This window comes from Ranitomeya variabilis, chromosome 6 (genome assembly GCF_051348905.1).
Source record: "Ranitomeya variabilis isolate aRanVar5 chromosome 6, aRanVar5.hap1, whole genome shotgun sequence".
In the NCBI taxonomy this organism is placed as follows: Eukaryota; Metazoa; Chordata; class Amphibia; order Anura; family Dendrobatidae; genus Ranitomeya; species Ranitomeya variabilis.
In genome coordinates this window covers 549556181-549582247 of record NC_135237.1, presented here as the reverse complement: position 1 = coordinate 549582247, position 26067 = coordinate 549556181, and the positions used below count along the sequence as shown (strand labels likewise).

Below are 26067 nucleotides of genomic sequence, written 5' to 3'. Positions count from 1 at the left end.
CATAAAGGACAAGCTCAGGTCAAGTGTCCAATTTGGAGACCCATAAGTTAACTGGAGCAGGCCATCACTCAGTACATGGAGACGTGTGGACACGACTCTTCCACCGTGTTGAAACCCTGCCTCCTGCTAATACATACTGTATCATATGGTGCTGCCGGATGCTGTGACGTGCTAAGGAAAGTTTTCCACATTTTGGCCATGCTAACCCTCCCTTCCGAAGTGGTGCCGCTGCCCCAGCTGCGTTGGCGAATTCCTCCTGCTTCTCTGCCTTGTTCTTCCACTGAGCCCCCACTGTCGGGTGAGGACGCCATCAGTACTGCATCTACCAGCATATGCTTGTATTTCCGCATTTTCCGATCCCACTTCAGTGACGGAAGGATAGTACGTTGTCCTTTTAACGGGGATCCTGCAAGGTGGAGTAATCAGCACTGGTAGCAACCCGGTGGTTGTTGCGCAGACACAGCATCATGTATTCGCTCAAGCGGGCCATGATGTCCTCAGTGGGAGGTGCATCAACTGGGTCCTCTGTATCCCCCCAACCATGCTCCAGTGTTGCCCTTGAGCTGTTTTAAGTGCCACCTGCTGTGAACACGGTTCCTCCTCATTCCTCATTCTCTAAAACGGTCCCCTTGCTGGTCCTTTCTGTACATGGCTGCTGTTAGTACAGGAACCCACCCTCCGAGTCATGTGTGGATGACTAGCCTGATAATAGTGTGAATTATCCCTGTTCCTCCTCCATCATCGCCTGAAAATTTTTTGCAAGGAACCACAGAAGTGGGATAGTAACGCTGATGACGGCGTACAAGAAGCAGCGCCACACACATCGATGGTGATAGGACATGTGCAAAAACGCTTTCCTCCTCAGGCCCGGCCGCCACTTCATTTACCCAGTTTGTGACAGAGGAGCAGTGCACCCTGACGATCAGTCCCCCTTTCCCAATCCCCGCACATGTCTGCTGGTAGGTTGAGGATCCCCCTCTACAATGGAGGCAGGTCTAAGCCCGACAGTGGCGCCACATAAGCCCCCATGCCCTCGTCCCTCTCCCGAGCAAACTTGTGCTTCACCTTGGGCGCAGTGGGTGACGAGGCAAGATGGCCGTAGAGTCCTCTGGAGGCCAGGCACCTCACCCTCCCCATGCAAGGGTTGTTTTCCAAACGCTTGCCATATTGGGTCCTGCCTGCTCTCTGAGCCACCCACCATACCGACCACCCACCCACCGTGTGGTAAGGGCTACCATCCGTAGTGACCACGAGTAACAGAGAATCAGGGTTCGATTCCAGAAAGGGAGCCTGAGAAATGACTACCACATCCAAGGAAGGCAGCAGGCCGGCACATTACCCACTCCTGACCAGGGGATTCAAAATAACAATACAGGACTCTTTAGACGCTTGGAAGGATTACTTTAAATCCTTTAACGAGGATCTACTGGAGGACTAATCTGGCGCCAGCAGCCGGAGTAATTCCAGCTCCAGTAGCGCACACTAAAGTCTCCCACGATTACATCGTACACATGGATGGTACAGTGAAACTACGAATAGTCATTAAATCAATACCTTTTGTGAATTTCTGTCGACAGATGACGATAAAAAATTCTGACTGTCAATGAATGCATGGAAACAAGCTATCAGGTTCAGGACTGTGAAAGATGTATGTGACCAGAATGAACACTTATTTCAACATGAAACAGAAAAAGATGGCAAAAGGCAACAACTTGACTTGGCCTCAGAAAAAGTTTTTGGACGATTTTAAAAAGATTAGGAATTGGGTTGGAGTGGAAAAAGATTGGAAGATGAGGCCCTCTCCCACGACAATCAGGCTGTTATGACACTCTGCACCAGGCTTTTTGACAGAGTACTCCCACGGACACGGGTGCAGAGTAAAAGAAAAAATTGGTATTTAAGCATGGTACTCCCTCAGACACAGGTGCAGAGTTAAAAAATTTTTTAGGCCCAGTAATCCTACAGACACATCTGCAGAGTAAAAAAAAGTGTTTTAGAGCACAGTAACCCCAGAGACCCTAACACTCCCTCACTCGGGCTGCGTCCTGTCCCTATGCTAATCAGAGCAGAATGGCAGTGACCCCCATGATCAGACATTTATACAGGCCGGGTCATGTGGTACTAATACTTGGCTAGTGCCCACAGCCTAAAAGCTTGTCGATTGGTTGCACTGCAGCCGTTCAATAAACTTTATTCTTCACCGAACCCGAATAGTAAAATGGATTTCCGGTAAAAAGGTCTGTGTTCGGAACAGAACACCGGGTGTCCAGTACGAACCTTGAACTTAACAATTCAGGTTCGCCCATCCCTAATCAGGATCACCGTGTCTGTCCAATGCAGCCTTGTGCTTACTTGCATCACGGGAGGATCGGTCACTGCCCACCAAAAGGTCAGCGGACTCCTCTCCTGCTGCTGTCATCATTCCCACTATATTGAATCCAAAGTTCTAATTTAAGTCTTTCATTATTCCGCAGTGATAATTACCATTAGTTTATTGGATGAAATGTATTGTAACACCTCATCTTAAACCGCTGAGATCATTAGCAGGGATCATTCGTGGATTAGAGATTTTCATAATTTATATCGAATTTTTTCTCGTAAACCCCATATTCCACAGTCTGTTATCCTTTTATAATTTATGTGCTGTGTATGCAAGTATACATATACTTAGCTACGCAGTATATTGACAAAAGTATGTGCCCCCTCCACATTCCATCTGCAGATTTTCTACATCCATAAATATGGAGTCGCCCCTCTCAGATTAACGGCTCCCGCTCTTCAGGGAAGGATTTCTAGACGTCTATGGGAATGTGTGCCCCTTCATCCAGAAGAGCAGGTGTGAGGTCAGACCCGGATGGTGGACAGAGGCCGGGCTCACAAGCTCCGTTCCAGAGGTCCAGGCTCTGTGCGGCCGGTCATGTTCTTCCACCAAACTCCTTCTCCATGTCTGTATGGACTTTGTGCACTGGGCGCAGTCATGGGGAACAGCAAAGGGTCTTCCCCAAACTGTACCCACAAAGCTGGAAGCTGCAATTGTCCACAATGTCTTGTGCTGAAGTGTAAAGAATTATCTGCATTCAAATGAAGGGGCCGATGCCGCCCCGATAAGCCCATAGCATTATCCGCCATACAGTATGTACAGCGGGCACAATGCAGTCAGGGGGTAACATTCTCCTGGGGTCACCAAACCCTGACTCCTCCATGAGACACCAGATAGAGAAGAGCATCAATACACAGAACGCGTCTCCTCCAGAGTCCAGTGGTGGCGGCTTTACACCACTCCACTGTGCTTGGTGATGTAAGGCTGCATGCAGCTGCTCGGTCATGAAGCAGGGGCACAGTGTTAGTGCTTATGTTATACACTGGGGGGAGTGAGGGGGATAGATGTCATGCACAGGGAACAATGCAGGTAAAATGAGAAACCTGAATTTAATAATTAAGATGTGGGTTCCTATACTCCCCACAGTGAAGTGACTGCACCAGCAGAATAGTGAGTGCAGCTCTGGAGTATAATACAGGAGGTAACTCAGGATCAGTAATGTAATGTATGTACACAGTGACTGCACCAGCAGAATAGTGAGTGCAGCTCTGGAGTATAATACAGGAGGTAACTCAGGATCAGTAATGTAATGTATGTACACAGTGACTGCACCAGCAGAATAGTGAGTGCAGCTCTGGGGTATAATACAGGATGTAACTCAGGATCAATACAGGATCAGTAATGTAATGTATGTACACAGTGACTGCACCAGCAGAATAGTGAGTGCAGCTCTGGGGTATAATACAGGAGGTAACTGAGGATCAGTAATATAAATCTGTAAATGTTATCTCAAGGTGAATCCACCATTTTACATGTACAAGGTCCAATAATTTCTGCCACGAGAATAATACATATAAATAACTTTTAATAAAGACACAATTAAAAATATCAGTTCTGTGATGCGGCTGAAGAATCGTTCCTTTCATCATTGTTGAGTTTATTTTTTAATCTCGGGGCTTTAATTCCTTTAAAATATGTATAAAGAGCCGAGAATATTGTGAGACCTTTTGCCCTTGGCAGGTTAGTGGTTCTGCAATCACCAGCCTCTCACCTTCCGGTTGTGTCCTCATACCTGCTGAGGTCATTTATTATCATGTACATGTGAGGGAAAAAAAAAATTACAACAATCTTGAATTACGCAGGGCAAAATAATATTTATATATATATGTTATATACATCTATTATAAACACTGCAAATAAGAGTAAAATTGCAGATAAAATATCTTCAGTGAGCCCAGATCTCTGGATGGACCTCGCAGGAGGGTTTTCCAGTTGTGTGTAGTAGTCGCTTTTTTTTTGGCACATTTATTCGTTACGATATTCGCTCTTGTCAAAATAATGGTTAGAGCAGTATTGCAATAAAGAGAAAAAAACGACCTAAAAATAATAAGGGGTCGGGGGTCCGAAAAAGACTCTCTCTAAAAAAAAAAAAACCTGAAATAAAATCTGGCTGACCTACTCAGGGGTGGAGCTTAACTGCAGGGGTGGAGCTTAGATGGTTTGCTCTATATAGTAACAGCCATAGGTAAACTATGCTCCGCTCAGGTACGCTCTAGCATTGGAAGGGGAGATTAAACTAAAGAGCTTTTAAATCTTGGACAACCCCTTTAATTTTTTCCAGGTTCTTTTAAGAGGTCGTATCCCTTTAAGTAAATTATAAATACGTATATTAGACTATCATGATAACCTGCAACGACCAACTGGGCTTCCACCATTTTCTGTTTTCGTCTACTATGATTGGAGCAATCACCATTTACCATGGGCGGATGGTGGAAACAGATAATGATGGGTTAACAGCAGCGATATCTACACCCACGAGTTATTAAAACCCTCGGTGCAGAAGTCACCTTTATTATCATTCTGTCCTTGTAATACAAATGAGCTTATTTAGCACTGACTTCCTGATGAGTTTTATGCTTATATACAGTGGTCAATCGGAAGATGAGCTACAGTGTAAAGCATGGTGCAAGAAAAGAAAAAAAATAAGGTGGCAGTTTAAGCCTCAAAAACAAGAATACAAAAAAACAACTTGGATTAGTAACTACAGAAGCATTGAAACTAAGGAAAAAAAAATATATATACATATCTATATGCATATAAATATACAGTGGGGGAAATAAGTATTTGATCCCTTGCTGATTTTGTAAGTTGGCCCACTGGCAAAGACATGAACAGTCTACAATTTTAAGGGTAGGTTAATTTTAACATTGAGAGATAGAAAATCAAAAATAAAATCCAGAAAATCACATTGTATAAATTATATACATATATTTGTATTTTGCAGTGAGAAATAAGTATTTGATCCCCTACCAACCATTAAGAGTTCTGGCTCCTACAGACCAGTTAGACGTTCCTAACCAACTCGCTACCTGCGTTAGAGACAGTTGTCTTACATAGTCATCTTTATAAAAGACTTCTCTCCAAAGACCCAATTAATCAGTCAGACTCTAACCTCTACAACATGGGCAAGACCAAAGAGCTTTATAAGGATGTTAGGGACAAGATCATAGACCTGCACAAAGCTGGAATGGGCCAAAACCATAAGGAAGATGATGGGTGAGAAGGAGATAAGTGTTGGTGCAATAGTAAGAAAATGGAAGAAATACAAAATGACTGTTAATCAACATCAATCTGGGGCACCACGCAAAATCTCACCTCGTGAGGAAAGTGAGAGATCAGCCTAAAACTACATGGAGGGGAACTTATTAATGATCTCAAGGCTACTGGGACCACAGTCACCAAGAAAACCATTGGTAACACATTACGCCGTAAAGGTTTAAAATCCTGCAGTGCCCACAAGATCCTCCTGCTCCAGAAGGCACATGTGCAGGCCCGTCTGAAGTTTGATAATGAACCCCTGGATGATTCTGTGAGCGATTGGGAGAAGGTGCTGTGTTCAGATGAGACAAAAATTGAGGTCTTTGGCATTAACTCAACTCGCCGTGTTTGGAGGAAGAAAAATGTTGCCTATGACCCAAACAACACCATCCCCACTGTTAAGCATGGAGGTGGAAACATTATGTTTTAGGGGTGTTTCTCTGCTAAGGGCACTTCACTGCATCAATGGATGGAGCTATGTACTGTAAAATCCTAAGTGACAACCTCCTTCCCTCCGCCAGGACATTAAAAATGGGTCATGGCTGGGTCTTCCAGCAAGACAATGACCCAAAACATACAGCCAAGGCAACAAAGCAGTGGCTCAAAAAGAAGAACATTAAGGTCATGGAGTGGCCTAGCCAGTCTCTAGACCTTAATCCCAAAGAAAACTTGTGGAGGGAGTTGAAGCTCCGAGTTGCCAAGCGACAGCCTCAAAATCTTAATGATTTAGATATGATCTGCAAAGAGGAGTGGGGCAAAATTCCTCCTGACATGTGCGCAAACCTCATCATCAACTACAAAAAAGTCTGACTGCTGTGCTTGCCAACAAGGGTTTTGCCAACAAGTATTACCGTATATACTCGAGTATAAGCCGAGAAACTGCAGCTTCTTCCCCTGTTCAGCGGTCACTGGTACCGCTCATTAAAGTAATGAATATGGACTCCACTCCCATAGGAGTGGATCCGCATATTCATTACTGTAATGAGCGGTACCATGTGACTGCTCACTACAGGAAGAAGCTGCCGCTCCCGAAGACCGTGGGATATGCAGGGACCGCGTCAGGAGCACCGGGAGCAGGTGAGTATGTCATATTCACCTTTCTGCGTTCCACCGCCGCTCCGTCTTCCGCGTCCTCTTGCAGTGACTGTTCAGGTCAGAGGGCGCGATGACGTATTAGTGTGCGCGCCACCCTCTGCCTGAACAGTCAGTGCGGAGAGATGGGACGCTGAGGAGCGGCGACAAGAGGTAAGTAAGTCATTATTTATTTATTTTTTAGTGCAGCAGCATCATTACATGTGGCACAATGCTGTATGGAGCGTCTATGGGGCCATAAACAACTGCATGGAGCATTATATGGGGCATCTATGGGGCCATAACTGCATGGAGCATTATATGGGGCATCTATGGGGCCATAATGAACTGCACGGAGCATTATATGGGGCATCTATGGGGCCATAATGAACTGCATGGAGCATTATATGGGGCATCTATGGGGCCATAACTGCATGGAGCATTATATGAAGCATCTATGGGGCCATAACTGCATGGAGCATTATATGGGGCATCTATGGGGCCATAAAGAACTGCATGGAGCATTATATGCAGCATCTATGGGGCCATAACTGCATGGAGCATTATATGGGGCATCTATGGTGCCATAACTGCATGGAGCATTATATGGGGCATCTATAGGGCCATAAAGAACTGCATGGAGCTTTATATGGGGCATCTATGGGGCCATAACTGCATGGAGCATTATATGGGGCCATAACTGCATGGAGAATTATATGGGGCATCTATGGGGCCATAAAGAACTGCATGGAGCATTATATGGGGCATCTATGGGGCCATAACTGCATGGAGCATTATATGGGGCATCTATGGGGCCATAACTGCATGGAGAATTATATGGGGCATCTATGGGGCCATAAAGAACTGCATGGAGCATTATATGGGGCATCTATGGGGCCATAACTGCATGGAGCATTATATGGGGCATCTATGGGGCCATAACTGCATGGAGCATTATATGGGGCATCTATAGGGCCATAAAGAACTGCATGGAGCTTTATATGGGGCATCTATGGGGCCATAACTGCATGGAGCATTATATGGGACATCTATGGGGCCATAATGAACTGCATGGAGCATTATATGGGGCATCTATGGGGCCATAACTGCATGGAGCATTATATGGGGCATCTATGGGGCCATAACTGCATGGAGCATTATATGAAGCATCTATGGGGCCATAACTGCATGGAGCATTATATGGGGCATCTATGGGGCCATAAAGAACTGCATGGAGCATTATATGGAGCATCTATGGGGCCATAACTGCATGGAGCATTATATGGGGCATCTATGGGGCCATAAAGAACTGCATGGAGCATTATATGGGGCATCTATGGGGCCATAACGAAGTGCATGGAGCATTATATGGGGCATCTATGGGGCCATAACTGCATGGAGCATTATATGAAGCATCTATGGGGCCATAACTGCATGGAGCATTATATGGGGCATCTATTGGGCCATAAAGAACTGCATGGAGCATTATATGGGGCATCTATGGGGCCATAACTGCATGGAGCATTATATGGGACATCTATGGGGCCATAACTGCATGGAGCATTATATGGGGCATCTATGGGGCCATAATGAACAGCATGGAACATTATATGGGGCATCTATGGGGCCATAACTGCATGGAGCATTATATGGGGCATCTATGGGGCCATAATGAACAGCATGGAACATTATATGGGGCATCTATGGGGCCATAACTGCATGGAGCATTATATGGGACATCTATGGGGCCATAACTGCATGGAGCATTATATGGGGCATCTATGGGGCCATAAAGAACTGCATGGAGCATTATATGGAGCATCTATGGGGCCATAACTGCATGGAGCATTATATGGGACATCTATGGGGCCATAACTGCATGGAGCATTATATGGGGCATCTATGGGGCCATAAAGAACTGCATGGAGCATTATATGGAGCATCTATGGGGCCATAACTGCATGGAGCATTATATGGGGCATCTATGGGGCCATAAAGAACTGCATGGAGCATTATATGGAGCATCTATGGGGCCATAACTGCATGGAGCATTATATGGGGCATCTATGGGGCCATAACTGCATGGAGCATTATATGGGACATCTATGGGGCCATAACTGCATGGAACATTATATGGGGCATCTATGGGGCCATAAAGAACTGCATGGAGCATTATATGGAGCATCTATGGGGCCATAACTGCATGGAGCATTATATGGGGCATCTATGGGGCCATAAAGAACTGCATGGAGCATTATATGGGGCATCTATGGGGCCATAACGAAGTGCATGGAGCATTATATGAAGCATCTATGGGGCCATAACTGCATGGAGCATTATATGGGGCATCTATGGGGCCATAACTGCATGGAGCATTATATGAAGCATCTATGGGGCCATAACTGCATGGAGCATTATATGGGGCATCTATGGGGCCATAACTGCATGGAACATTATATGGGACATCTATGGGGCCATAACTGCATGGAACATTATATGGGGCTCCTGATTCAATATTCAAAAAAACTTAACCTACTGATGTCTCAATTAATTTTACTTTTACTTTTATTGTCAAATTATTATTTTTGACATTTACCGGTAGCTGCTGCATTTTCCACCCTAGGCTTATACTCGAATCAATAAGTTTTCCCAGTTTTTTGTTGCAAAATTAGGGGGGGGTCGGCTTATACTCGAGTATATACGGTAAGTTTTGTTTGCCAGAGGGATCAAATACTTCTTACTGCAAAATGCAAATAAATTTATATAATTTAGACAATGTGATTTTCTGGATTATATTTTTGATATTCTGTCTCTCAATGTTAAAATTACTTACTTCCCCCACTGTATGTATGTATTTATGCATGCATACATACATGTATGTATACACACATATACATACACACACATATGCATTTTATATATACAAAATAAAATGAAAAAATGAAAAAAATAACTTGGGATTAGTAACTTTAGAAGTATATATATATATATATATATATATATATATATATATATATATATATATATATATACAAAATAGAAGAAAAAACTTGGAAAAAATTAAATATGTATGTATAAAAAATACTCAGACAAAAAAATTTGGAAACATCAAATAAAAACAATATTGTATATGTGCTTGCACTTCTTAAATAAAACGTTCTCCGGCTTTAGTATATATAGGGCAGAATTAGCTACTTTCTGGGTAAAACTGAAGCTCTATTTGCTCTTAATCTACGCAGGAATACATGGAGAAATCACGTTCTGTATAAGATTATGAGAAGTGTTTGCAATACTGCTTTAAGATGAGAGTAAAACAAATTAAGTATATAAAAAAAAAAATTCAAAAAAAAAGCTGGTGTTGAGTTGAGAAACTTCAGAATACGATGTAATACCACCTCCCCTCCAGTAGAGGGCGACATCTTATTTCTCATTGTGTCCTTATCCCAGGAATGGCAGGTCGCAGTATGACCATCTTTTCCCTTGGCTTATCTGTACAGCCTGGAAGCGTGGGCCGGCTCTGGATTATAATCCTTGTGAAGGATTAATACTAAATAATAATATAATATATACTTTATTTATAATGTCAATAAAATCTGTACAAACTTTGTATCCTAAGTAAGAAAAATAGTTCAACCCCCGTGGCAGCGGCCAAATCCCTCGGTCTTCTCTTTCGTCATACGGAGCAAAGTGTGGTGATTTGCTGAATTTTGCCCATGTCTATTAAAAGCTGCTTGATGCGTCTCTTTAATTGCGGCAGCCTCGCCAGAGGGTCGGGGGGCTCCAGGTCCCCAGTGAAATCCAGCCAGCTCTCTAAGACTTGGAGGAAATGAGAAAAAGAGAGTGTCACACAGGAAACGGCTGTAAACATGTCAGAATGTTAGTGATGGATGGTGTCATCATTTATTTCTCCTGCGGGGGCGCTGCAGGGGAACAGGACAATTGCTGGAGATTCTCTTGTAGATAACCGGCGACCGCTGGGCGTCTCAGCACTGAGGACACTGATCAGCTTGTTTGTGAGATTACTTCTTACAAGAGGAGATTGGTTACGTATATACATTTACACATATTTTATAGCTTCTATGTTGTACAATAAAAAATTATATTTTGGTACCATGATAGCCAGAAAAATGGACAAAAACAACAAAAGTATACTAAGAGTGATTGTCTAACCAGAAACATTATATCTGCACTCTGAAAAACCTACTAAAGACACTATTCCCCAATGTACCGAACACTGATGGATGAGAAAAACCTAGAGTAGGCAGGGAGGAGAGTGAGCCGGCGGGACGAGAAGGGAGGGGAGCCGGAGGGACGAGCGGGGAGGGGAGCCGGAGGGACGAGAAGGGAGGGGAGCCGGCGGGACGAGAGGGGAGCCGGCGGGACGAGAAGGGAGGGGAGCCAGCGGGACGAGCGGGGAGGGGAGCCGGCGGGACGAAAAGGGAGGGGAGCCGGCGGGACGAGAAGGGAGGGGAGCCAGCGGGACGAGCGGGGAGGGGAGCCGGCGGGACGAGAAGGGAGGGGAGCCGGAGGGACGAGCGGGGAGGGGAGCCGGAGGGACGAGAAGGGAGGGGAGCCGGCGGGACGAGAAGGGAGGGGAGCCAGCGGGACGAGCGGGGAGGGGAGCCGGCGGGACGAGAAGGGAGGGGAGCCGGCGGGACGAGAAGGGAGGGGAGCCGGCGGGACGAGCGGGGAGGGGAGCCGGCGGGACGAGAAGGGAGGGGAGCCGGCGGGACGAGAAGGGAGGGGAGCCAGCGGGACGAGCGGGGAGGGGAGCCGGCGGGACGAGAAGGGAGGGGAGCCGGAGGGACGAGCGGGGAGGGGAGCCGGAGGGACGAGAAGGGAGGGGAGCCGGCGGGACGAGAAGGGAGGGGAGCCGGCGGGACGAGAAGGGAGGGGAGCCGGCGGGACGAGCGGGGAGGGGAGCCGGCGGGACGAGAAGGGAGGGGAGCCGGCGGGACGAGAAGGGAGGGGAGCCGGCGGGACGAGCGGGGAGGGGAGCCGGCGGGACGAGAAGGGAGGGGAGCCGGCGGGACGAGAAGGGAGGGGAGCCGGCGGGACGAGCGGGGAGGGGAGCCGGCGGGACGAGAAGGGAGGGGAGCCGGCGGGACGAGAAGGGAGGGGAGCCGGCGGGACGAGCGGGGAGGGGAGCCGGCGGGACGAGAAGGGAGGGGAGCCGGAGGGACGAGCGGGGAGGGGAGCCGGAGGGACGAGAAGGGAGGGGAGCCGGCGGGACGAGAAGGGAGGGGAGCCAGCGGGACGAGCGGGGAGGGGAGCCGGCGGGACAAGAAGGGAGGGGAGCCGGCGGGACGAGCGGGGAGGGGAGCCGGCGGGACGAGCGGGGAGGGGAGCCGGCGGGACGAGCGGGGAGGGGAGCCGGCGGGACGAGCGGGGAGGGGAGCCGGCGGGACGAGCGGGGAGGGGAGCCGGCGGGACGAGCGGGGAGGGGAGCCGGCGGGACGAGAAGGGAGGGGAGCCGGAGGGACGAGAAGGGAGGGGAGCCGGCGGGACGAGAGGGGAGGGGAGCCGGCGGGACGAGCGGGGAGGGGAGCCGGCGGGACGAGAAGGGAGGGGAGCCGGAGGGACGAGAAGGGAGGGGAGCCGGAGGGACGAGAGGGGAGGGGAGCCGGCGGGACGAGCGGGGAGGGGAGCCGGCGGGACGAGAAGGGAGGGGAGCCGGCGGGACGAGAAGGGAGGAGAGCCGGCGAGACGAGAGGGGAGGGAGTCGGCGAGACGAGGCGAGAGGGGAGGGAGCCGGCGAGACGAGAAGGGAGGGAGCCGGCGAGACAAGAAGGGAGGGAGTCGTCGAGACGAGAGGGGAGGGGGCCGGCAAGACGAGAGGGGAGGGAGCAGGCGAGAGGGGAGGGAGCCGGCGAGGCGAGAGGGGAGGGAGCCGGCGAGACGAGAGGGGAGGGAGCCGGCGAGACGAGAGGGGAGGGAGCCGGCGAGACGAGAAGGGAGGGAGTCGTTGAGACGAGAGGGGAGGGGGCCGGCAAGACGAGAGGGGAGGGAGCAGACGAGAGGGGAGGGACCCGGCGAGACGAGAGAGGAGGGAGCAGACGAGAGGGGAGGGAGCCGGCGAGACGAGAAGGGAGGGAGCCGGCGAGACGAGAGGGGAGGGAGTCGTCGAGACGAGAGGGGGCCGGTAAGACGAGAGGGGAGGGGGCTGGCGAGAGGGGAGGGGCCGGCAAGACGAGAGGGGAGGGAGCCAACGAGAGGGGAGGGAGCCGGCGAGAAGAGAGGGGAGGGAGCCGGCGAGAAGAGAGGGGAGGGAGCCGGCGAGAAGAGAGGGGAGGGAGCCGGCGAGAAGAGAGGGGAGGGAGCCGGTGAGAAGAGAGGGAAGGGAGCCGGCGAGAAGAAAGGGGAGGGAGCCGGCGAGAGGAGGGAGCCAACGAGACAAGAGAGGAGGGAGCCGGCGAGACGAGAGGGGAGGGAGCCAACGAGATGAGAGGGGAGGGAGCCGGCAAGAGGGGAGGGAGCCGGGGAGAGGAGAAGGGAGGGGAGGGAGCCAACGAGATGAGAGAGGAGGGAGCCGGCGAGACGAGAAGGGAGGGAGCCGGCGAGACGAGAAGGGAGGGAGCCGGCGAGACGAGAAGGGAGGGAGTCAGCAAAAGAAAAGAGAGACTAACAGCACTCACAAGTTAGGGCGCCCGGTCCTGATCCAGAGAACCTTGCTGGATAATCCAAAGTCCAAGAAAGTAGTAAAGAACCAGCGCTCCTTCCAGGTGTAATGTTTCAAAAATATAAACTTTATTGAGCCATGTAACAGCAACGTTTCGACCCGAAGGTCTTTGTCAAGCTTGACAAAGACCTTCGGGTCGAAACGTTGCTGTTACATGGCTCAATAAAGTTTATATTTTTGGAACATTACACCTGGAAGGAGCGCTGGTTCTTTACTACTTTCTTGGAGAAGGGAGGGAGTCGTCGAGACGAGAGGGGAGGGGGCCGGCAAGACGAGAGGGGAGGGAGCAGACGAGAGGGGAGGGACCCGGCGAGACGAGAGGGGAGGGAGCCGGCGAGACGAGAGGGGAGGGAGCCGGCGAGACGAGAAGGGAGGGAGCCGGCGAGACGAGAGGGGAGGGAGTCGTCGAGACGAGAGGGGGCCGGTAAGACGAGAGGGGAAGGGGCCGGCGAGAGGGCCGGCAAGACGAGAGGGGAGGGAGCCAACGAGAGGGGAGGGAGCCGGCGAGAAGAGAGGGGAGGGAGCCGGCGAGAAGAGAGGGGAGGGAGCCGGCGAGAAGAGAGGGGAGGGAGCCGGCAAGAAGAGAGGGGAGGGAGCCGGCGAGAAGAGAGGGGAGGGAGCCGGCGAGAAGAGAGGGGAGGGAGCTGGCGAGAAGAGAGGGAAGGGAGCCGGCGAGAAGAAAGGGGAGGGAGCCGGCGAGAGGAGGGAGCCAACGAGACAAGAGAGGAGGGAGCCGGCGAGACGAGAGGGGAGGGAGCCAACGAGATGAGAGGGGAGGGAGCCGGCAAGAGGGGAGGGAGCCGGGGAGAGGAGAAGGGAGGGGAGGGAGCCAACGAGATGAGAGAGGAGGGAGACGAGAGGGGAGGGAGCCAACGAGATGAGAGGGGAGGGAGCCGGCGAGAGGGGAGGGAGCCGGGGGAGGAGAAGGGAGGGGAGGGAGCCAACGAGATGAGAGGGGAGGGAGCCGGCGAGACGAAAGGGGAGGGAGCCGGCGAGACGAGAGGGGAGGGAGCCGGCGAGAAGAGAGGGGAGGGAGCCGGCGAGAAGAGAGGTGAGGGAGCCGGCGAGAAGAGAGGGGAGGGAGCCGGCGAGAAGAGAGGGGAGGGAGCCGGCGAGAAGAGAGGGGAGGGAGCCGGCGAGAAGAGAGGGGAGGGAGCCGGCGAGAAGAAAGGGGAGGGAGCCGGTGAGAGGAGGGAGCCAACGAGACAAGAGAGGAGGGAGCCGGCGAGATGAGAGGGGAGGGAGCCGGCAAGAGGGGAGGGAGCCGGGGAGAGGAGAAGGGAGGGAGCCAACGAGATGAGAGAGGAGGGAGCCGGCGAGACGAGAAGGGAGGGAGCCGGCGAGACGAGAAGGGAGGGAGCCGGCGAGACGAGCAGGGAGGGAGTCGTCGAGACGAGCAGGGAGGGAGTCGTCGAGACGAGAGGGGAGGGGGCCGGCAAGACGAGAGGGGAGGGAGCAGACGAGAGGGGAGGGACCCGGCGAGACGAGAGGGGAGGGAGCCGGCGAGACGAGAGGGGAGGGAGCCAACGAGATGAGAGGGGAGGGAGCCGGCAAGAGGGGAGGGAGCCGGGGAGAGGAGAAGGGAGGGGAGGGAGCCAACGAGATGAGAGAGGAGGGAGCCGGCGAGACGAGAGGGGAGGGAGCCAACGAGATGAGAGGGGAGGGAGCCGGCGAGAGGGGAGGGAGCCGGGGGAGGAGAAGGGAGGGGAGGGAGCCAACGAGATGAGAGGGGAGGGAGCCGGCAAGAGGGGAGGGAGCCGGGGAGAGGAGAAGGGAGGGGAGGGAGCCAACGAGATGAGAGAGGAGGGAGCCGGCGAGACGAGAGGGGAGGGAGCCAACGTGATGAGAGGGGAGGGAGCCGGCGAGAGGGGAGGGAGCCGGGGGAGGAGAAGGGAGGGGAGGGAGCCAACGAGATGAGAGGGGAGGGAGCCGGCGAGACGAGAGGGGAGGGAGCCGGCGAGACGAGAGGGGAGGGAGCCGGCGAGAAGAGAGGGGAGGGAGCCGGCGAGAAGAGAGGGGAGGGAGCCGGCGAGAAGAGAGGGGAGGGAGCCGGCGAGAAGAGAGGGGAGGGAGCCGGCGAGAAGAAAGGGGAGGGAGCCGGCGAGAGGAGGGAGCCAACGAGACAAGAGAGGAGGGAGCCGGCGAGACAAGAGGGGAGGGAGCCAACGAGATGAGAGGGGAGGGAGCCGGCGAGACGAGAGGGGAGGGAGCCGGCGAGACAAGAGGGGAGGGAGCCAACGAGATGAGAGGGGAGGGAGCCAGCGAGACGAGAGGGGAGGGAGCCGGCGAGACGAGAGGGGAGGGAGCCGGCGAGAGGCTGACGCGAGTGAGCGAGGAGACCGATGTGAGTGGGCATGAGAAAGAGACAAGGCTGAATTAAGAGGGCATGATAGAAGAGAGTGCAAGCAGCGAGTAAGCTACATGAGAGGGCCAGGGCGACAGAGTGGGTGTGGGAGAATAAGTAAGACGGCACCAGCCGAGATGCATAAGAGAGAGTAAGGGCTTGTGCAGATGAGCGTTAATGCTATCCGGCATTTTGATGGCTAGCACTTGCCCTGTGTCTGTCTGATGAAAAATGAGCCAATGAGTCTGTGGAAACCATCGGCCTGCACTTGGATGACATCGGAGTGCAGGATGATTTCCGTGCGCTGAGAGAATGGAGAAGATGGAGTTTTTTTCCTCCATCTCCTCATCCATGAGGATTGTAGCAGAATATGATGCGAGTCTGACCAGAGTTTGATCAGAGTGTGATTAGCATAAATCGGCCCGATTTTCTCGGGTGAGATATTCTACGGTCGTCTGTAACTGACGTTTGACTGTAAAGGGTGTGGGAAAGAAACTAATGAAAATAAAGTGGAGAGACGTGAAAAGAAACCACATGTCCGTACCATCTACTTCCTTCTCTATGAGGTCCATGCGGCTGGTGACTTCATTCTGGACGTTCTCGATGTGAGTGAGAAGATTGAGCTGCCACTGGAGGTGCGAGTCCAGCTGCTCCTCCGCCGCCTTCTTGTCATTGCACACGTCGGCTGATACAGCCTGGAATAGAGTAGATGGATGAGGTTTCGCCACATAATGGGGTCAGCAGTTTCCTCCGGTCTCCCCCACCTCCCACATATCGGTCTATGAAGATGAGACTTGAGGTGCTTTACGGTGGCTGATTCCACACTGTAGAGCAGCAATCGCCGCTGTGTCCCTGAGGACTTTAATGGTTCGTCTCTCACCTGCTCAGTCCGTCTCTCTGTATTTACATGATCTGAGAGTCGTCTCTTCGCATCGGCGTGAAAGTTACTCTTGTGGCCGTCCACCAATACACCGTTGTTTGCCTCAGACTTTCCGATGTCGTTTGGCGTTTTGTTTTCTCCGCCGGAATCCTGGGGCTTCTGGTAGCTATGCTCGTTGGTTATGTACGTCTCATCCGTCTTGCCCAGCTTGTTTGTTGACCCTTTATGGTTCTGACTGCGAGTACCTTTTCCTTGAAGGGACCAGAGTCGAAGGTCAGGGTGGTCTTTGTTCCTGCAAAGTGGTCAACAATAGAAGGGTCAACATTTAGTTTTCATCAACTAACAAAATGCAAAATAAATGAATAAAAAATAAATTAAAATCACATCACTATTTGGTGACGGCCCTTTGCCTTCATCAATACTTCTTGGTACCGTAACACACACAGTCAGGGATTTTATGGGATAGTCAGGTGTATGAGAACCCAATTATGCCAAACAATAACGATCATCATTTTCAAATGACTACAAGAAACAGCCGTGTAGGAGGCTAAAACTGGGCGAGGAACGGCCAAACTACTAAAAAGGTGAGGTTGTGGAAAATAGTTTTATGTCACAGGTAATACATCATTACAAAAGTGAGTACAGCAACAGGACACAAGGTAGTAATACTGCATCAGCAAGGTGTCTCCAAGGGAAAGCAGACTGGAGTTCCCTGAAGTGCTATTCAAGTTCTTTATTGCTTTCATAAACTTCCAAGGGACTCAAAAGCAAACACGGCCTCTTCTGGGGACAAAGATAACACAGCAAATAGACAGTACATGTAGCAGGGTACATATTATTATTATACATTTTTATAGCGCCATTTATTCCATGGCGCTTTACATGTGAAAGGGGCAAATATAGTCAAGTACAATAAACATGAGCAAAAAACAAGGCACACAGGTACATAAGGAGGGAGGACCCTGCCCGCGAGGGCTCACAGTCTGCAGGGGATGGGTGAGGATGCACTAGGAGAGGGTAGAGCTGGTCGTGCGGCGGTTCAGTAGGTTGAGGATCACAGCAGGCTGTAGGCTTGTCGGAAGAGGTGAATCTTCAGGTTCTTTTTGAAGGTTTCTATGGTAGGCGAGAGTCTGATGTGTTGGGGTAGAGAGTTCCAGAGTATGGGGGAAGCACGGGAGAAGTCTTGGATGTGGTTTTGGGAAGAAGAGATAAGAGGGGAGTAGAGAAGGAGGTCTTGAGAGGATCGGAGGTTGCGTGTAGGTAAGTACCGGAAGGCCATGTCACAGATGTATGGAGGAGACTGGTTGTGGATGGCTTTATATGTCATTGTGAGGGTTTTGAACTGGAGTCTCTGGAAGATAGGAAGCCAGTGAAGGGCTTGGCATAGGGGAGAGGCCGGGGAATAACGGGGAGACAGGTGGATTAATCAGGCAGCAGAGTGTAGGATGGATTGGAGGGGTGCCAGAGGGGAGGCCAGAGAGTAGGAGGTTGCAGTAGTCAAGGCGGGAGATGATAAGGACATGCACTAGTGTTTTTGCGGTGTCGCGGTCAAGGAATGCGAAGACAGTATGGTCTCACCTGAACAGATTACAGTACTTTCTCCCAGAACAAAGAGAGGCACGATCCCACCAGTCTCTGTATCTAATTCAGTCTGAGCTCCAGGAGCCTCCAGCACCAGACAGAAGTATTCAACTCTAGGGACAGTTCACACTGAACAGGCTGCACCTTCCATATGTTGGTCTGTAGCTCCAACACAAACAGACAACTCCGCTTTCTCAGCTTACCCGTGCAGTCTCCATTCAGAGGGAGACCCTGGCATGTCTCTCTCCCAGCTCCAGCTCACATTTTGGCTGATCACTCACCAGCAGTACAGTTGACTCTGCTTCATTCAGCAGACGGACACTCCCTCAGGAGACTGCCACTTCATGAATCTACTACCTTCTGGTGCATCTAATCAAGACCCCGCAGAACTGGTATTTAATCCTATAAATTCCCCAGATGCTACATCCTCCCCCCCTTCTGCCCAAACCCGAGGGCTGAGCATCATCGGCTAACCCACAATACCAACAGAGAAGCCACTCTACCTAATCTGCTTATTGAATCCCAGCTCCTTGGGTACACCATTCATATAGGGCTCTGCTACCAACAGATTACATACAAAGCTCTGCCACCTACAGATTACACCCAATGCTCTGCCACCTACAGACTACACGCAATGCTCTGCCACCTACAGACTACACCCAATGCTCTGCCACCTACAGACTACACCCAAAGCTCTGCCACCTACAGACTACACCCAATGCTCTGCCACCTACAGACTACACCCAATGCTCTGCCACCTACAGACTACACCCAAAGCTCTGCCACCTACAGACTACACCCAATGCTCTGCCACCTACAGACTACACCCAAAGCTCTGCCACCTACAGACTACACCCAAAGCTCTGCCACCTACAGACTACACCCAATGCTCTGCCACCTACAGACTACACGCAATGCTCTGCCACCTACAGACTACACCCAAAGCTCTGCCACCTACAGACTACACCCAATGCTCTGCCACCTATAGACTACACCCAATGCTCTGCCACCTACAGACTACACCCAAAGCTCTGCCACCTACAGACTACACCCAATGCTCTGCCACCTACAGACTACACGCAATGCTCTGCCACCTACAGACTACACCCAAAGCTCTGCCACCTACAGACTACACGCAATGCTCTGCCACCTACAGACTACACCCAAAGCTCTGCCACCTACAGACTACACCCAATGCTCTGCCACCTATAGACTACACCCAATGCTCTGCCACCTACAGACTACACCCAAAGCTCTGCCACCTACAGACTACACCCAATGCTCTGCCACCTACAGACTACACCCAAAGCTCTGCCACCTACAGACTACACCCAATGCTCTGCCACCTACAGACTACACGCAATGCTCTGCCACCTACAGACTACACCCAATGCTCTGCCACCTACAGACTACACGCAACGCTCTGCCACCTACAGACTACACCCAAAGCTCTGCCACCTACAGACTACACCCAATGCTCTGCCACCTACAGATTACACCCAATGCTCTGCCACCTACAGACTACACGCAATGCTCTGCCACCTACAGACTACACCCAATGCTCTGCCACCTACAGACTACACGCAATGCTCTGCCACCTACAGACTACACCCAAAGCTCTGCCACCTACAGACTACACGCAATGCTCTGCCACCTACAGACTACACCCAATGCTCTGCCACCTACAGACTACACCCAATGCTCTGCCACCTACAGACTACACCCAATGCTCTGCCACCTACAGACTACACCCAATGCTCTGCCACCTACAGACTACACCCAATGCTCTGCCACCTACAGACTACACCCAATGCTCTGCCACCTACAGACCACATCACGCACAACACAGGCCCTGCCGCCTGCACATCCTGTGACCTTGTCGCCACAGCTGATTCCTGGCAGCATACTGAACTACTGGGCGCTACCACTTCAGCCCACAAATCCCATAGCACGCAGTAAGTCTTTGACCACTCCCTCTTTGTGGGACATGGAACCAGTCTGTGCATATGTTCACCTTAGCCATGGGATAGTCCTTGGCACTGCCATCGATACACCTTACCCCCACACCAGGGACTAGCACATGCTGAAGTGTGGCCTTTTCCAGGGGCACAAACATCCCTAAGTCTCGTCACTTGGACACCGTTTCACAGTAACCTGGTACTCCTGGGGCGCCTCACCAGGATGAGGAACAGCACTGCAGGCAGGGTAGTCAAAGAAGGCAATGTGCTGGCCTAAGCGGCAGTTCATTGGGCCCCGGCATGGTGGACCCTGGTTCTCCTCCACACAACTCAACTTAAAGAGACGGCTCCCAGCTCTAAGTGCTCCTCTGAACCATAGCTGTGACACCATAATACCGAGGCAAATGTCACCTTCCAGCAGGACAGCACCTCCATGCTTTCAGACCATGTCTGCAACGCTGTAGCCATCTTTATCTAGGAAATCCAATCCATACACTGCAATCACCTGTGCTCTCTGGGATTTCTTGCCCGCATTCTCCACCAAGTGTAGGAATTCTCACTTTCAGGTGGGCATTAGATTGCGTTCACACAGGCAATGCAGTTTGGTCCAAACATGTGCAGTTTTATTGCTTTAATAAAACCAGGAATTCATAACCAAAAACATCTTCTGGAAACAAAGGTATCACAGCAAATAAACATTTAATTTAGCAGGCACATATGTCAATGCAGGCTCACTCGATCAAATTACAGGCCTTTCTACCAGAGCAAAGAGAGGCATGATCCCACCAGTCGCAGTATACCCCTTTAGCCCCAGCTCCAACACCAAACAGAAGTATTCAAATCTGGGGGAAGTTCACACTGAACCGGCTGCAGCTTCCACACATTACTCTGCAGCTCCAACACACAGACTGCTCAGCTTTCCTAGCTGACCAATGCAGTCTCCATTCAGATAGACTCTGGCAAGCCACTCTACAAGCTACACTTCACAAATAGATAGACACACAAAGTGTTAGGAGCACGTGAACTCATTGCTGACAGATCCCAAGTGGCAGCTTGAACAACTGTTTTGCATGCAGCTCTGGATGTGACTGGAGTCAAGAAGTAGGATGCAACATAAAGCAAATATAGTGCAGTAATTGCAAATTTACTCCTCAGTCTTTATAGATTATGTCCAGGTGGATAAACGAGTCACAAAAAGGATTAGATTGAAAGTCATCACTTACTTCAGAATCCCGAATTTTAGCTGCAGTCCGTGAAGTATTTCGGTCACGCCGTACACGTCGGCCAGGAGATGGTGCGTAGATACGATCTTCTTGGCGTTCAGGTAAGAGTAGTTCTCGTTTATGAAGGAGAGGCCGCACATGCGTCCGCTATTAAACCAATCCCTGTCGTACTTGTATCTCGCGCTCCATCGTTGTCCTGCAAATTGAAGGCAAAGGAAAAAAAGATCTGAAAAAGAGCTGCAAAACTTAAAATGATAAAAGTACATAAATAAGAGGACATCGCCATATCAGCACCACTAACAGCCATTCTCAGGATGGTGGCACATTTTTAACTATACATATTAACCATTTAATTTATTGCAAAAGCTGCACATGTGCCGTGCTGAGCCTTCCTGCCTTTTAACTTCCCTCCGTACAGTGCATATTCTGCTGAAGTCCTGGAGAATCGGAGGCTGCACTGAATGGACTAGACTAGATATTATTACTATTATTATTTATTGATATAGCACCATTGATTCCATGGTGCTGTATATGAGCTGAATCCTTTCCTTACCTGGCGGGTCGCTGCACACATAGCAGATGTACTGCTCGGGAATACTGTCCTCCAGAAGCCCCATGCAAATGCTGTGCTGCCAACACAGACACTCCTCGCACTGCAATACAGATGAAATAAAGAATTGTTGTGTAACGGGAATTACAAAATGTCATTGTACATGGTATAGCCTAACGGATGATCTATGAAGCCTGGGACGAAGCTGCGATTCACATGAGGAGTAAGATGGCAACCATGACAGCCTTCAGCTGGTTCCCCGGCTGCCATGATTGCACACCGACAAAAAGGCATATGTATAGTTACACAGCAGCGATCAGAGGCAGCTCCGGTCGCTGCTGTTAGAGGCGGCTGGCAGGCAGTGAAACACATGCAGCTTGTGCCTGGTATGGAGAGGACTAGCTCCTGAGCCCCGCTCTACAGGCTCCTAACCAAGACCTGTGATGAAAATGTACGCCACAGGTCGCTAAAGGGTTAAGTTCTCTAAGGTTTAGAATCGCAGAAGGATCGGGGACCCACCTGAATCATGAAGCCGTTCTCCTCATCCATCTGGCACACACACCTGACGATCTCACCGGCGCCTTCCTCCTCGTCTTGTGACTCCTCAAAGTTTGTGGAGTCGAACTCCTGGTTGTACTCATCACCGCTGAGGATCAGACTCTCGGTAGACGAGTCGTCAAGGAATTCCATGTTGGAAAGGGCTGGTGGAAAAACAGCAGAGAGAAAAGCTCAGGAGCGGTTTTATACAGCCGGCATTTCTCTCTAAAGGCAGCGACTGGCTCAAGCTCAGACCGCTGCTGTTTAAGCATTTCAGTACTGCTGGCAATTTTTACAAAAAAACTTTAATGTTTGGCATTAGCAGGGGAGACAGATGCGAGACGGAGGGTGCGACGCGACACGGACAGACGCGACACGGACAGACGCGACACGGACAGACGCGACACGGACAGACGCGAAACTAATGAAGAGATACATAAAGAGAGGTACGAGACAGATACATACATGGAAGACGCATAGCTACAGTGGCTTGTAAAAGGATTCATCTCCCACCTTGTCTTTTTTCCTATTTTGTTACATTACGACCACAGTACACTCCATAGAGTTGGCTTTTATGGACGAGTGGGCAGAAAAAAGTCATTACTTACACACATACACACACAAATTGTAAGGTTTATCTTGAGTTTGGATGTGGTAGACTCCTCAAATGTATGGAGGACGGTGCTACGGTCAAATGAGACCAAAATTTAAGTTATTGGCCACCAAGGTAAACGCTATGTCTGGCAACCAACCAACGCAGCTCATTACCCCAAGAACACCATCCCCACAGTGAAGCATAGTGGTGACAGCACCATGTTGTGGGAATGTTTTTCAGCAGCAGGGACAGGGAAAATGGTCCAAGTTGTGGGGAAGATGGATGGTGCAAGATACAGAGATATTCTAGAGCAAAATCTGTTTCAGTCTGTCTTGTTGGAAGATGAAACTCCATCTTAATACATTAACAATGACCCAAAACATTCTGCTACAGCAACCCTCGAGTGGATTAAGAGGAAATGTATAAATGTTTCAGAGTGGCCTGGTCAAAGCCCAGACTTTAATCCAACTGAGAATTTGTGGTCAGACTTGAAGATTGCTGTTAACCAGAGGAAACCATCTAGCTTGAAGAAGATGGATCGGTTTTACCTTGAGGAATGGGCAAAAATCCCAGTGGCAAGATGTAGAAACCTCATCCAAAGCGATTTGCAGCTGTAATTGCGGCAAAAGGAAGCTCTACAAACTATTCACCCCCTCTACTCATTCTACTCTATTCAACTATTCACCCCCTCTACTGACTTTAAGGGGGTGAATACTTTTGCACACTGAAGTTTTCAGTTATGTTGTCCTATTTGTTATTTGCTTCACAACAAAAAGAAAACCAAATGTTCATAATCGTAGGCATGTTCTTTACACAAACTGATACAAACCCTTAAAAAAAACCAGTGAAATTCCAGGTTGTGAGATAGCAAAACACGAAAAACGCCAAGGGAGGTGAATACTTTTGCAAGCCACTGTGGAGAGAGAGAATTAAGTGACGTTGCAGGGTTTGAACGTACTTTCTCCAGTGAGATCCACAGACAATATGGCGCATGGGAACTGGAAGGTTGCGTTCTTTACTGTCAGAGTGTTGTTTGGAACAACAGAACTGGAGGATGAGAGTATGACCGGAGAGACGCTCCTCTCCAAGAAGTCCAAGGACACTCCTTCATAGTCCGAATGTTCTGTAAACGAGAGGGACAACAAGTATTTAAAGAGAGCAAGATACCAGAAAAACATGGGGTGCACAGACCACCGGGGACCCCTATAGAAAGCGCCGGATCCCACATACTGTGTAACAGGAGGTGCCAGAATATTTACTAATATAAAGGCTTACAACTTTTGGAACTTTGTAAAATTAATAACTATATCCTGTGTTTGTGGCCGTTCTCTGAGGCCCAGAACTACTGTATTTTCCCACCGATGGAGCGGAGTGAGGATTTGTTCTTGGTACTGTGCGGACATTTTTATTATAACCATCTTGGTGTATACACAATGTTTCTATAGCTTTATTACTTACGCAGAGTGTTATTTGCAATAACTAGAAAACAGCGATTCCGGCATTTCAGTATCTTTCTTTACATACTTTCCTCTATAAAGAAGATTCTATATTTTGGTAGAATGGACTTTTATGCAGCTGGTGATGTCTATCTATCTATATAAATATTTTTACATTATTTTAACAATTTATTTTCCCTATTTCTAGACTCTGCGGAGACTTGATCCTGTGATACAAAATATGTTTATTCCGGAATGGTGGAATTCAGTGGTGCTGATGACGATAAAGCCCTCACTTGTCGGATGAGATCCATGCACGAAAGGCAGGTATCATGTGTCTTACCGAACAGCACACGGGCACAATAGCCGCTGTCCATATGCGCATTTCGGCAGCTGTGTGAGGCCATAATGTCATCGGCACCTATGATGTGGAAGAGACCGGTGGAAAACCCATGCAAATGAGATAAGAACATTAGTGATGAGCAGACATGCTTGGATAAGGTGTTAGCTGAGCATGCTCGAGTCCTATCCAAGAGACTTCGGCGTGCTCGAAAAATATTTTTGAGTCTTCGCGGCTGTTCAAAGGGATTCCCTAACAAACAGACTGTTGACTGTGAATAGCCGCGAAACATGCAGCCGCGAGAACTCGAACATATTATTCGAGCATGCAGAAGTCACTGAGTTAGCACTAGAGCATGCTCAGATAACACCTTATCAGTGCACATTCGTTCATCATTAATAGCAATACATTACTTTTCTTCTTCTTCTTTTTCTTCTTCTTCTGTTTGGATTTGGAGTGATCCTTCTCCTTCTTCTCTTTCCTTTCTTTATCTTTTTCTTTCTTCTTCCCTGGAAGAAAAACTCAAGAGGTCAAACTTACAGGATATCCCCCCCAACATGTCATCACATTGTAGTCACCAGGGGGTCACATTTCAGAAAATACAGTAACAGGATTTATTGATGTGTCCCCCCCACTTCTAGCGTGGCCCTCATTTAACTTCCGACCAGAGGACCTCCTTCTGCACCGATTGAACCTTCTCTACAGAATCCACATTTAAAGGGCCGGAGCTCTGATCAGATGGACTATGTGTCAATGCAAGAGTGAGAAAAGAAAACAATAATAATAATAATATTATTACCTGCAGAAGATGTTTTGTCTTCGGTCTTTACTTTCTTGTCACTTTTTATGGCTCCTGTTGGAGGTAAAAGGTAAAATAAAGCCCACCGTCAGTGAGGGGCGCCGGGTGAGCCGCATCCGGCTATTACCACAACAAGCCATGACTGCAGCAGATATGACAATACAAACTGCACATTATTAACCACAAGCACAGAGCAATGCTTCTCTCCTTCATTTATGCCTCTACTTCCTCAGAAGACTCCGAGCTAGAGCCCATCTGTTCCTTCATGTAACACAGCCAGTACCCCACTATACAGCACGAGCTCAGCTCTCCAGACTGCTCCATACAGTGAGGGCACATTGCCGCCAAATCTGTACGACGGGCAGCACTAAGCTACAAACACAACACTACAACCAGATGAGGCCGCGGCACTACAAAATAAACTGCAAAGTGTCCG

The 26067-nt window shown here is 49.9% G+C and overlaps 2 protein-coding genes across 2 annotated transcripts in view; both read right to left on the bottom strand.

The window, feature by feature from the left end:
• TG (thyroglobulin) overlaps positions 1 to 2419 on the bottom strand; it is a 233000-nt gene extending 230581 nt beyond the window's left edge. The window contains exon 1 of the mRNA XM_077271730.1: positions 2353 to 2419. Coding sequence (XP_077127845.1) covers positions 2353 to 2419 — 67 coding nt within the window. The remainder of the gene's footprint in view (positions 1 to 2352) is intronic.
• A 7845-nt stretch (positions 2420 to 10264) lies between these two features.
• The window catches only part of PHF20L1 (PHD finger protein 20 like 1), a 102006-nt gene continuing 86203 nt past the window's right edge, over positions 10265 to 26067 (bottom strand). Inside the window, exons 13-21 of the mRNA XM_077271259.1 lie at positions 25632 to 25685; positions 25246 to 25341; positions 24015 to 24179; positions 22444 to 22625; positions 21928 to 22027; positions 21375 to 21570; positions 16613 to 16904; positions 16277 to 16427; positions 10265 to 10525 (exon numbers count right to left, since the gene is read on the bottom strand). Of these exons, the coding sequence (XP_077127374.1) occupies positions 10383 to 10525; positions 16277 to 16427; positions 16613 to 16904; positions 21375 to 21570; positions 21928 to 22027; positions 22444 to 22625; positions 24015 to 24179; positions 25246 to 25341; positions 25632 to 25685 (1379 nt within the window). The 3' untranslated portion in view covers positions 10265 to 10382. The remainder of the gene's footprint in view (positions 10526 to 16276; positions 16428 to 16612; positions 16905 to 21374; positions 21571 to 21927; positions 22028 to 22443; positions 22626 to 24014; positions 24180 to 25245; positions 25342 to 25631; positions 25686 to 26067) is intronic.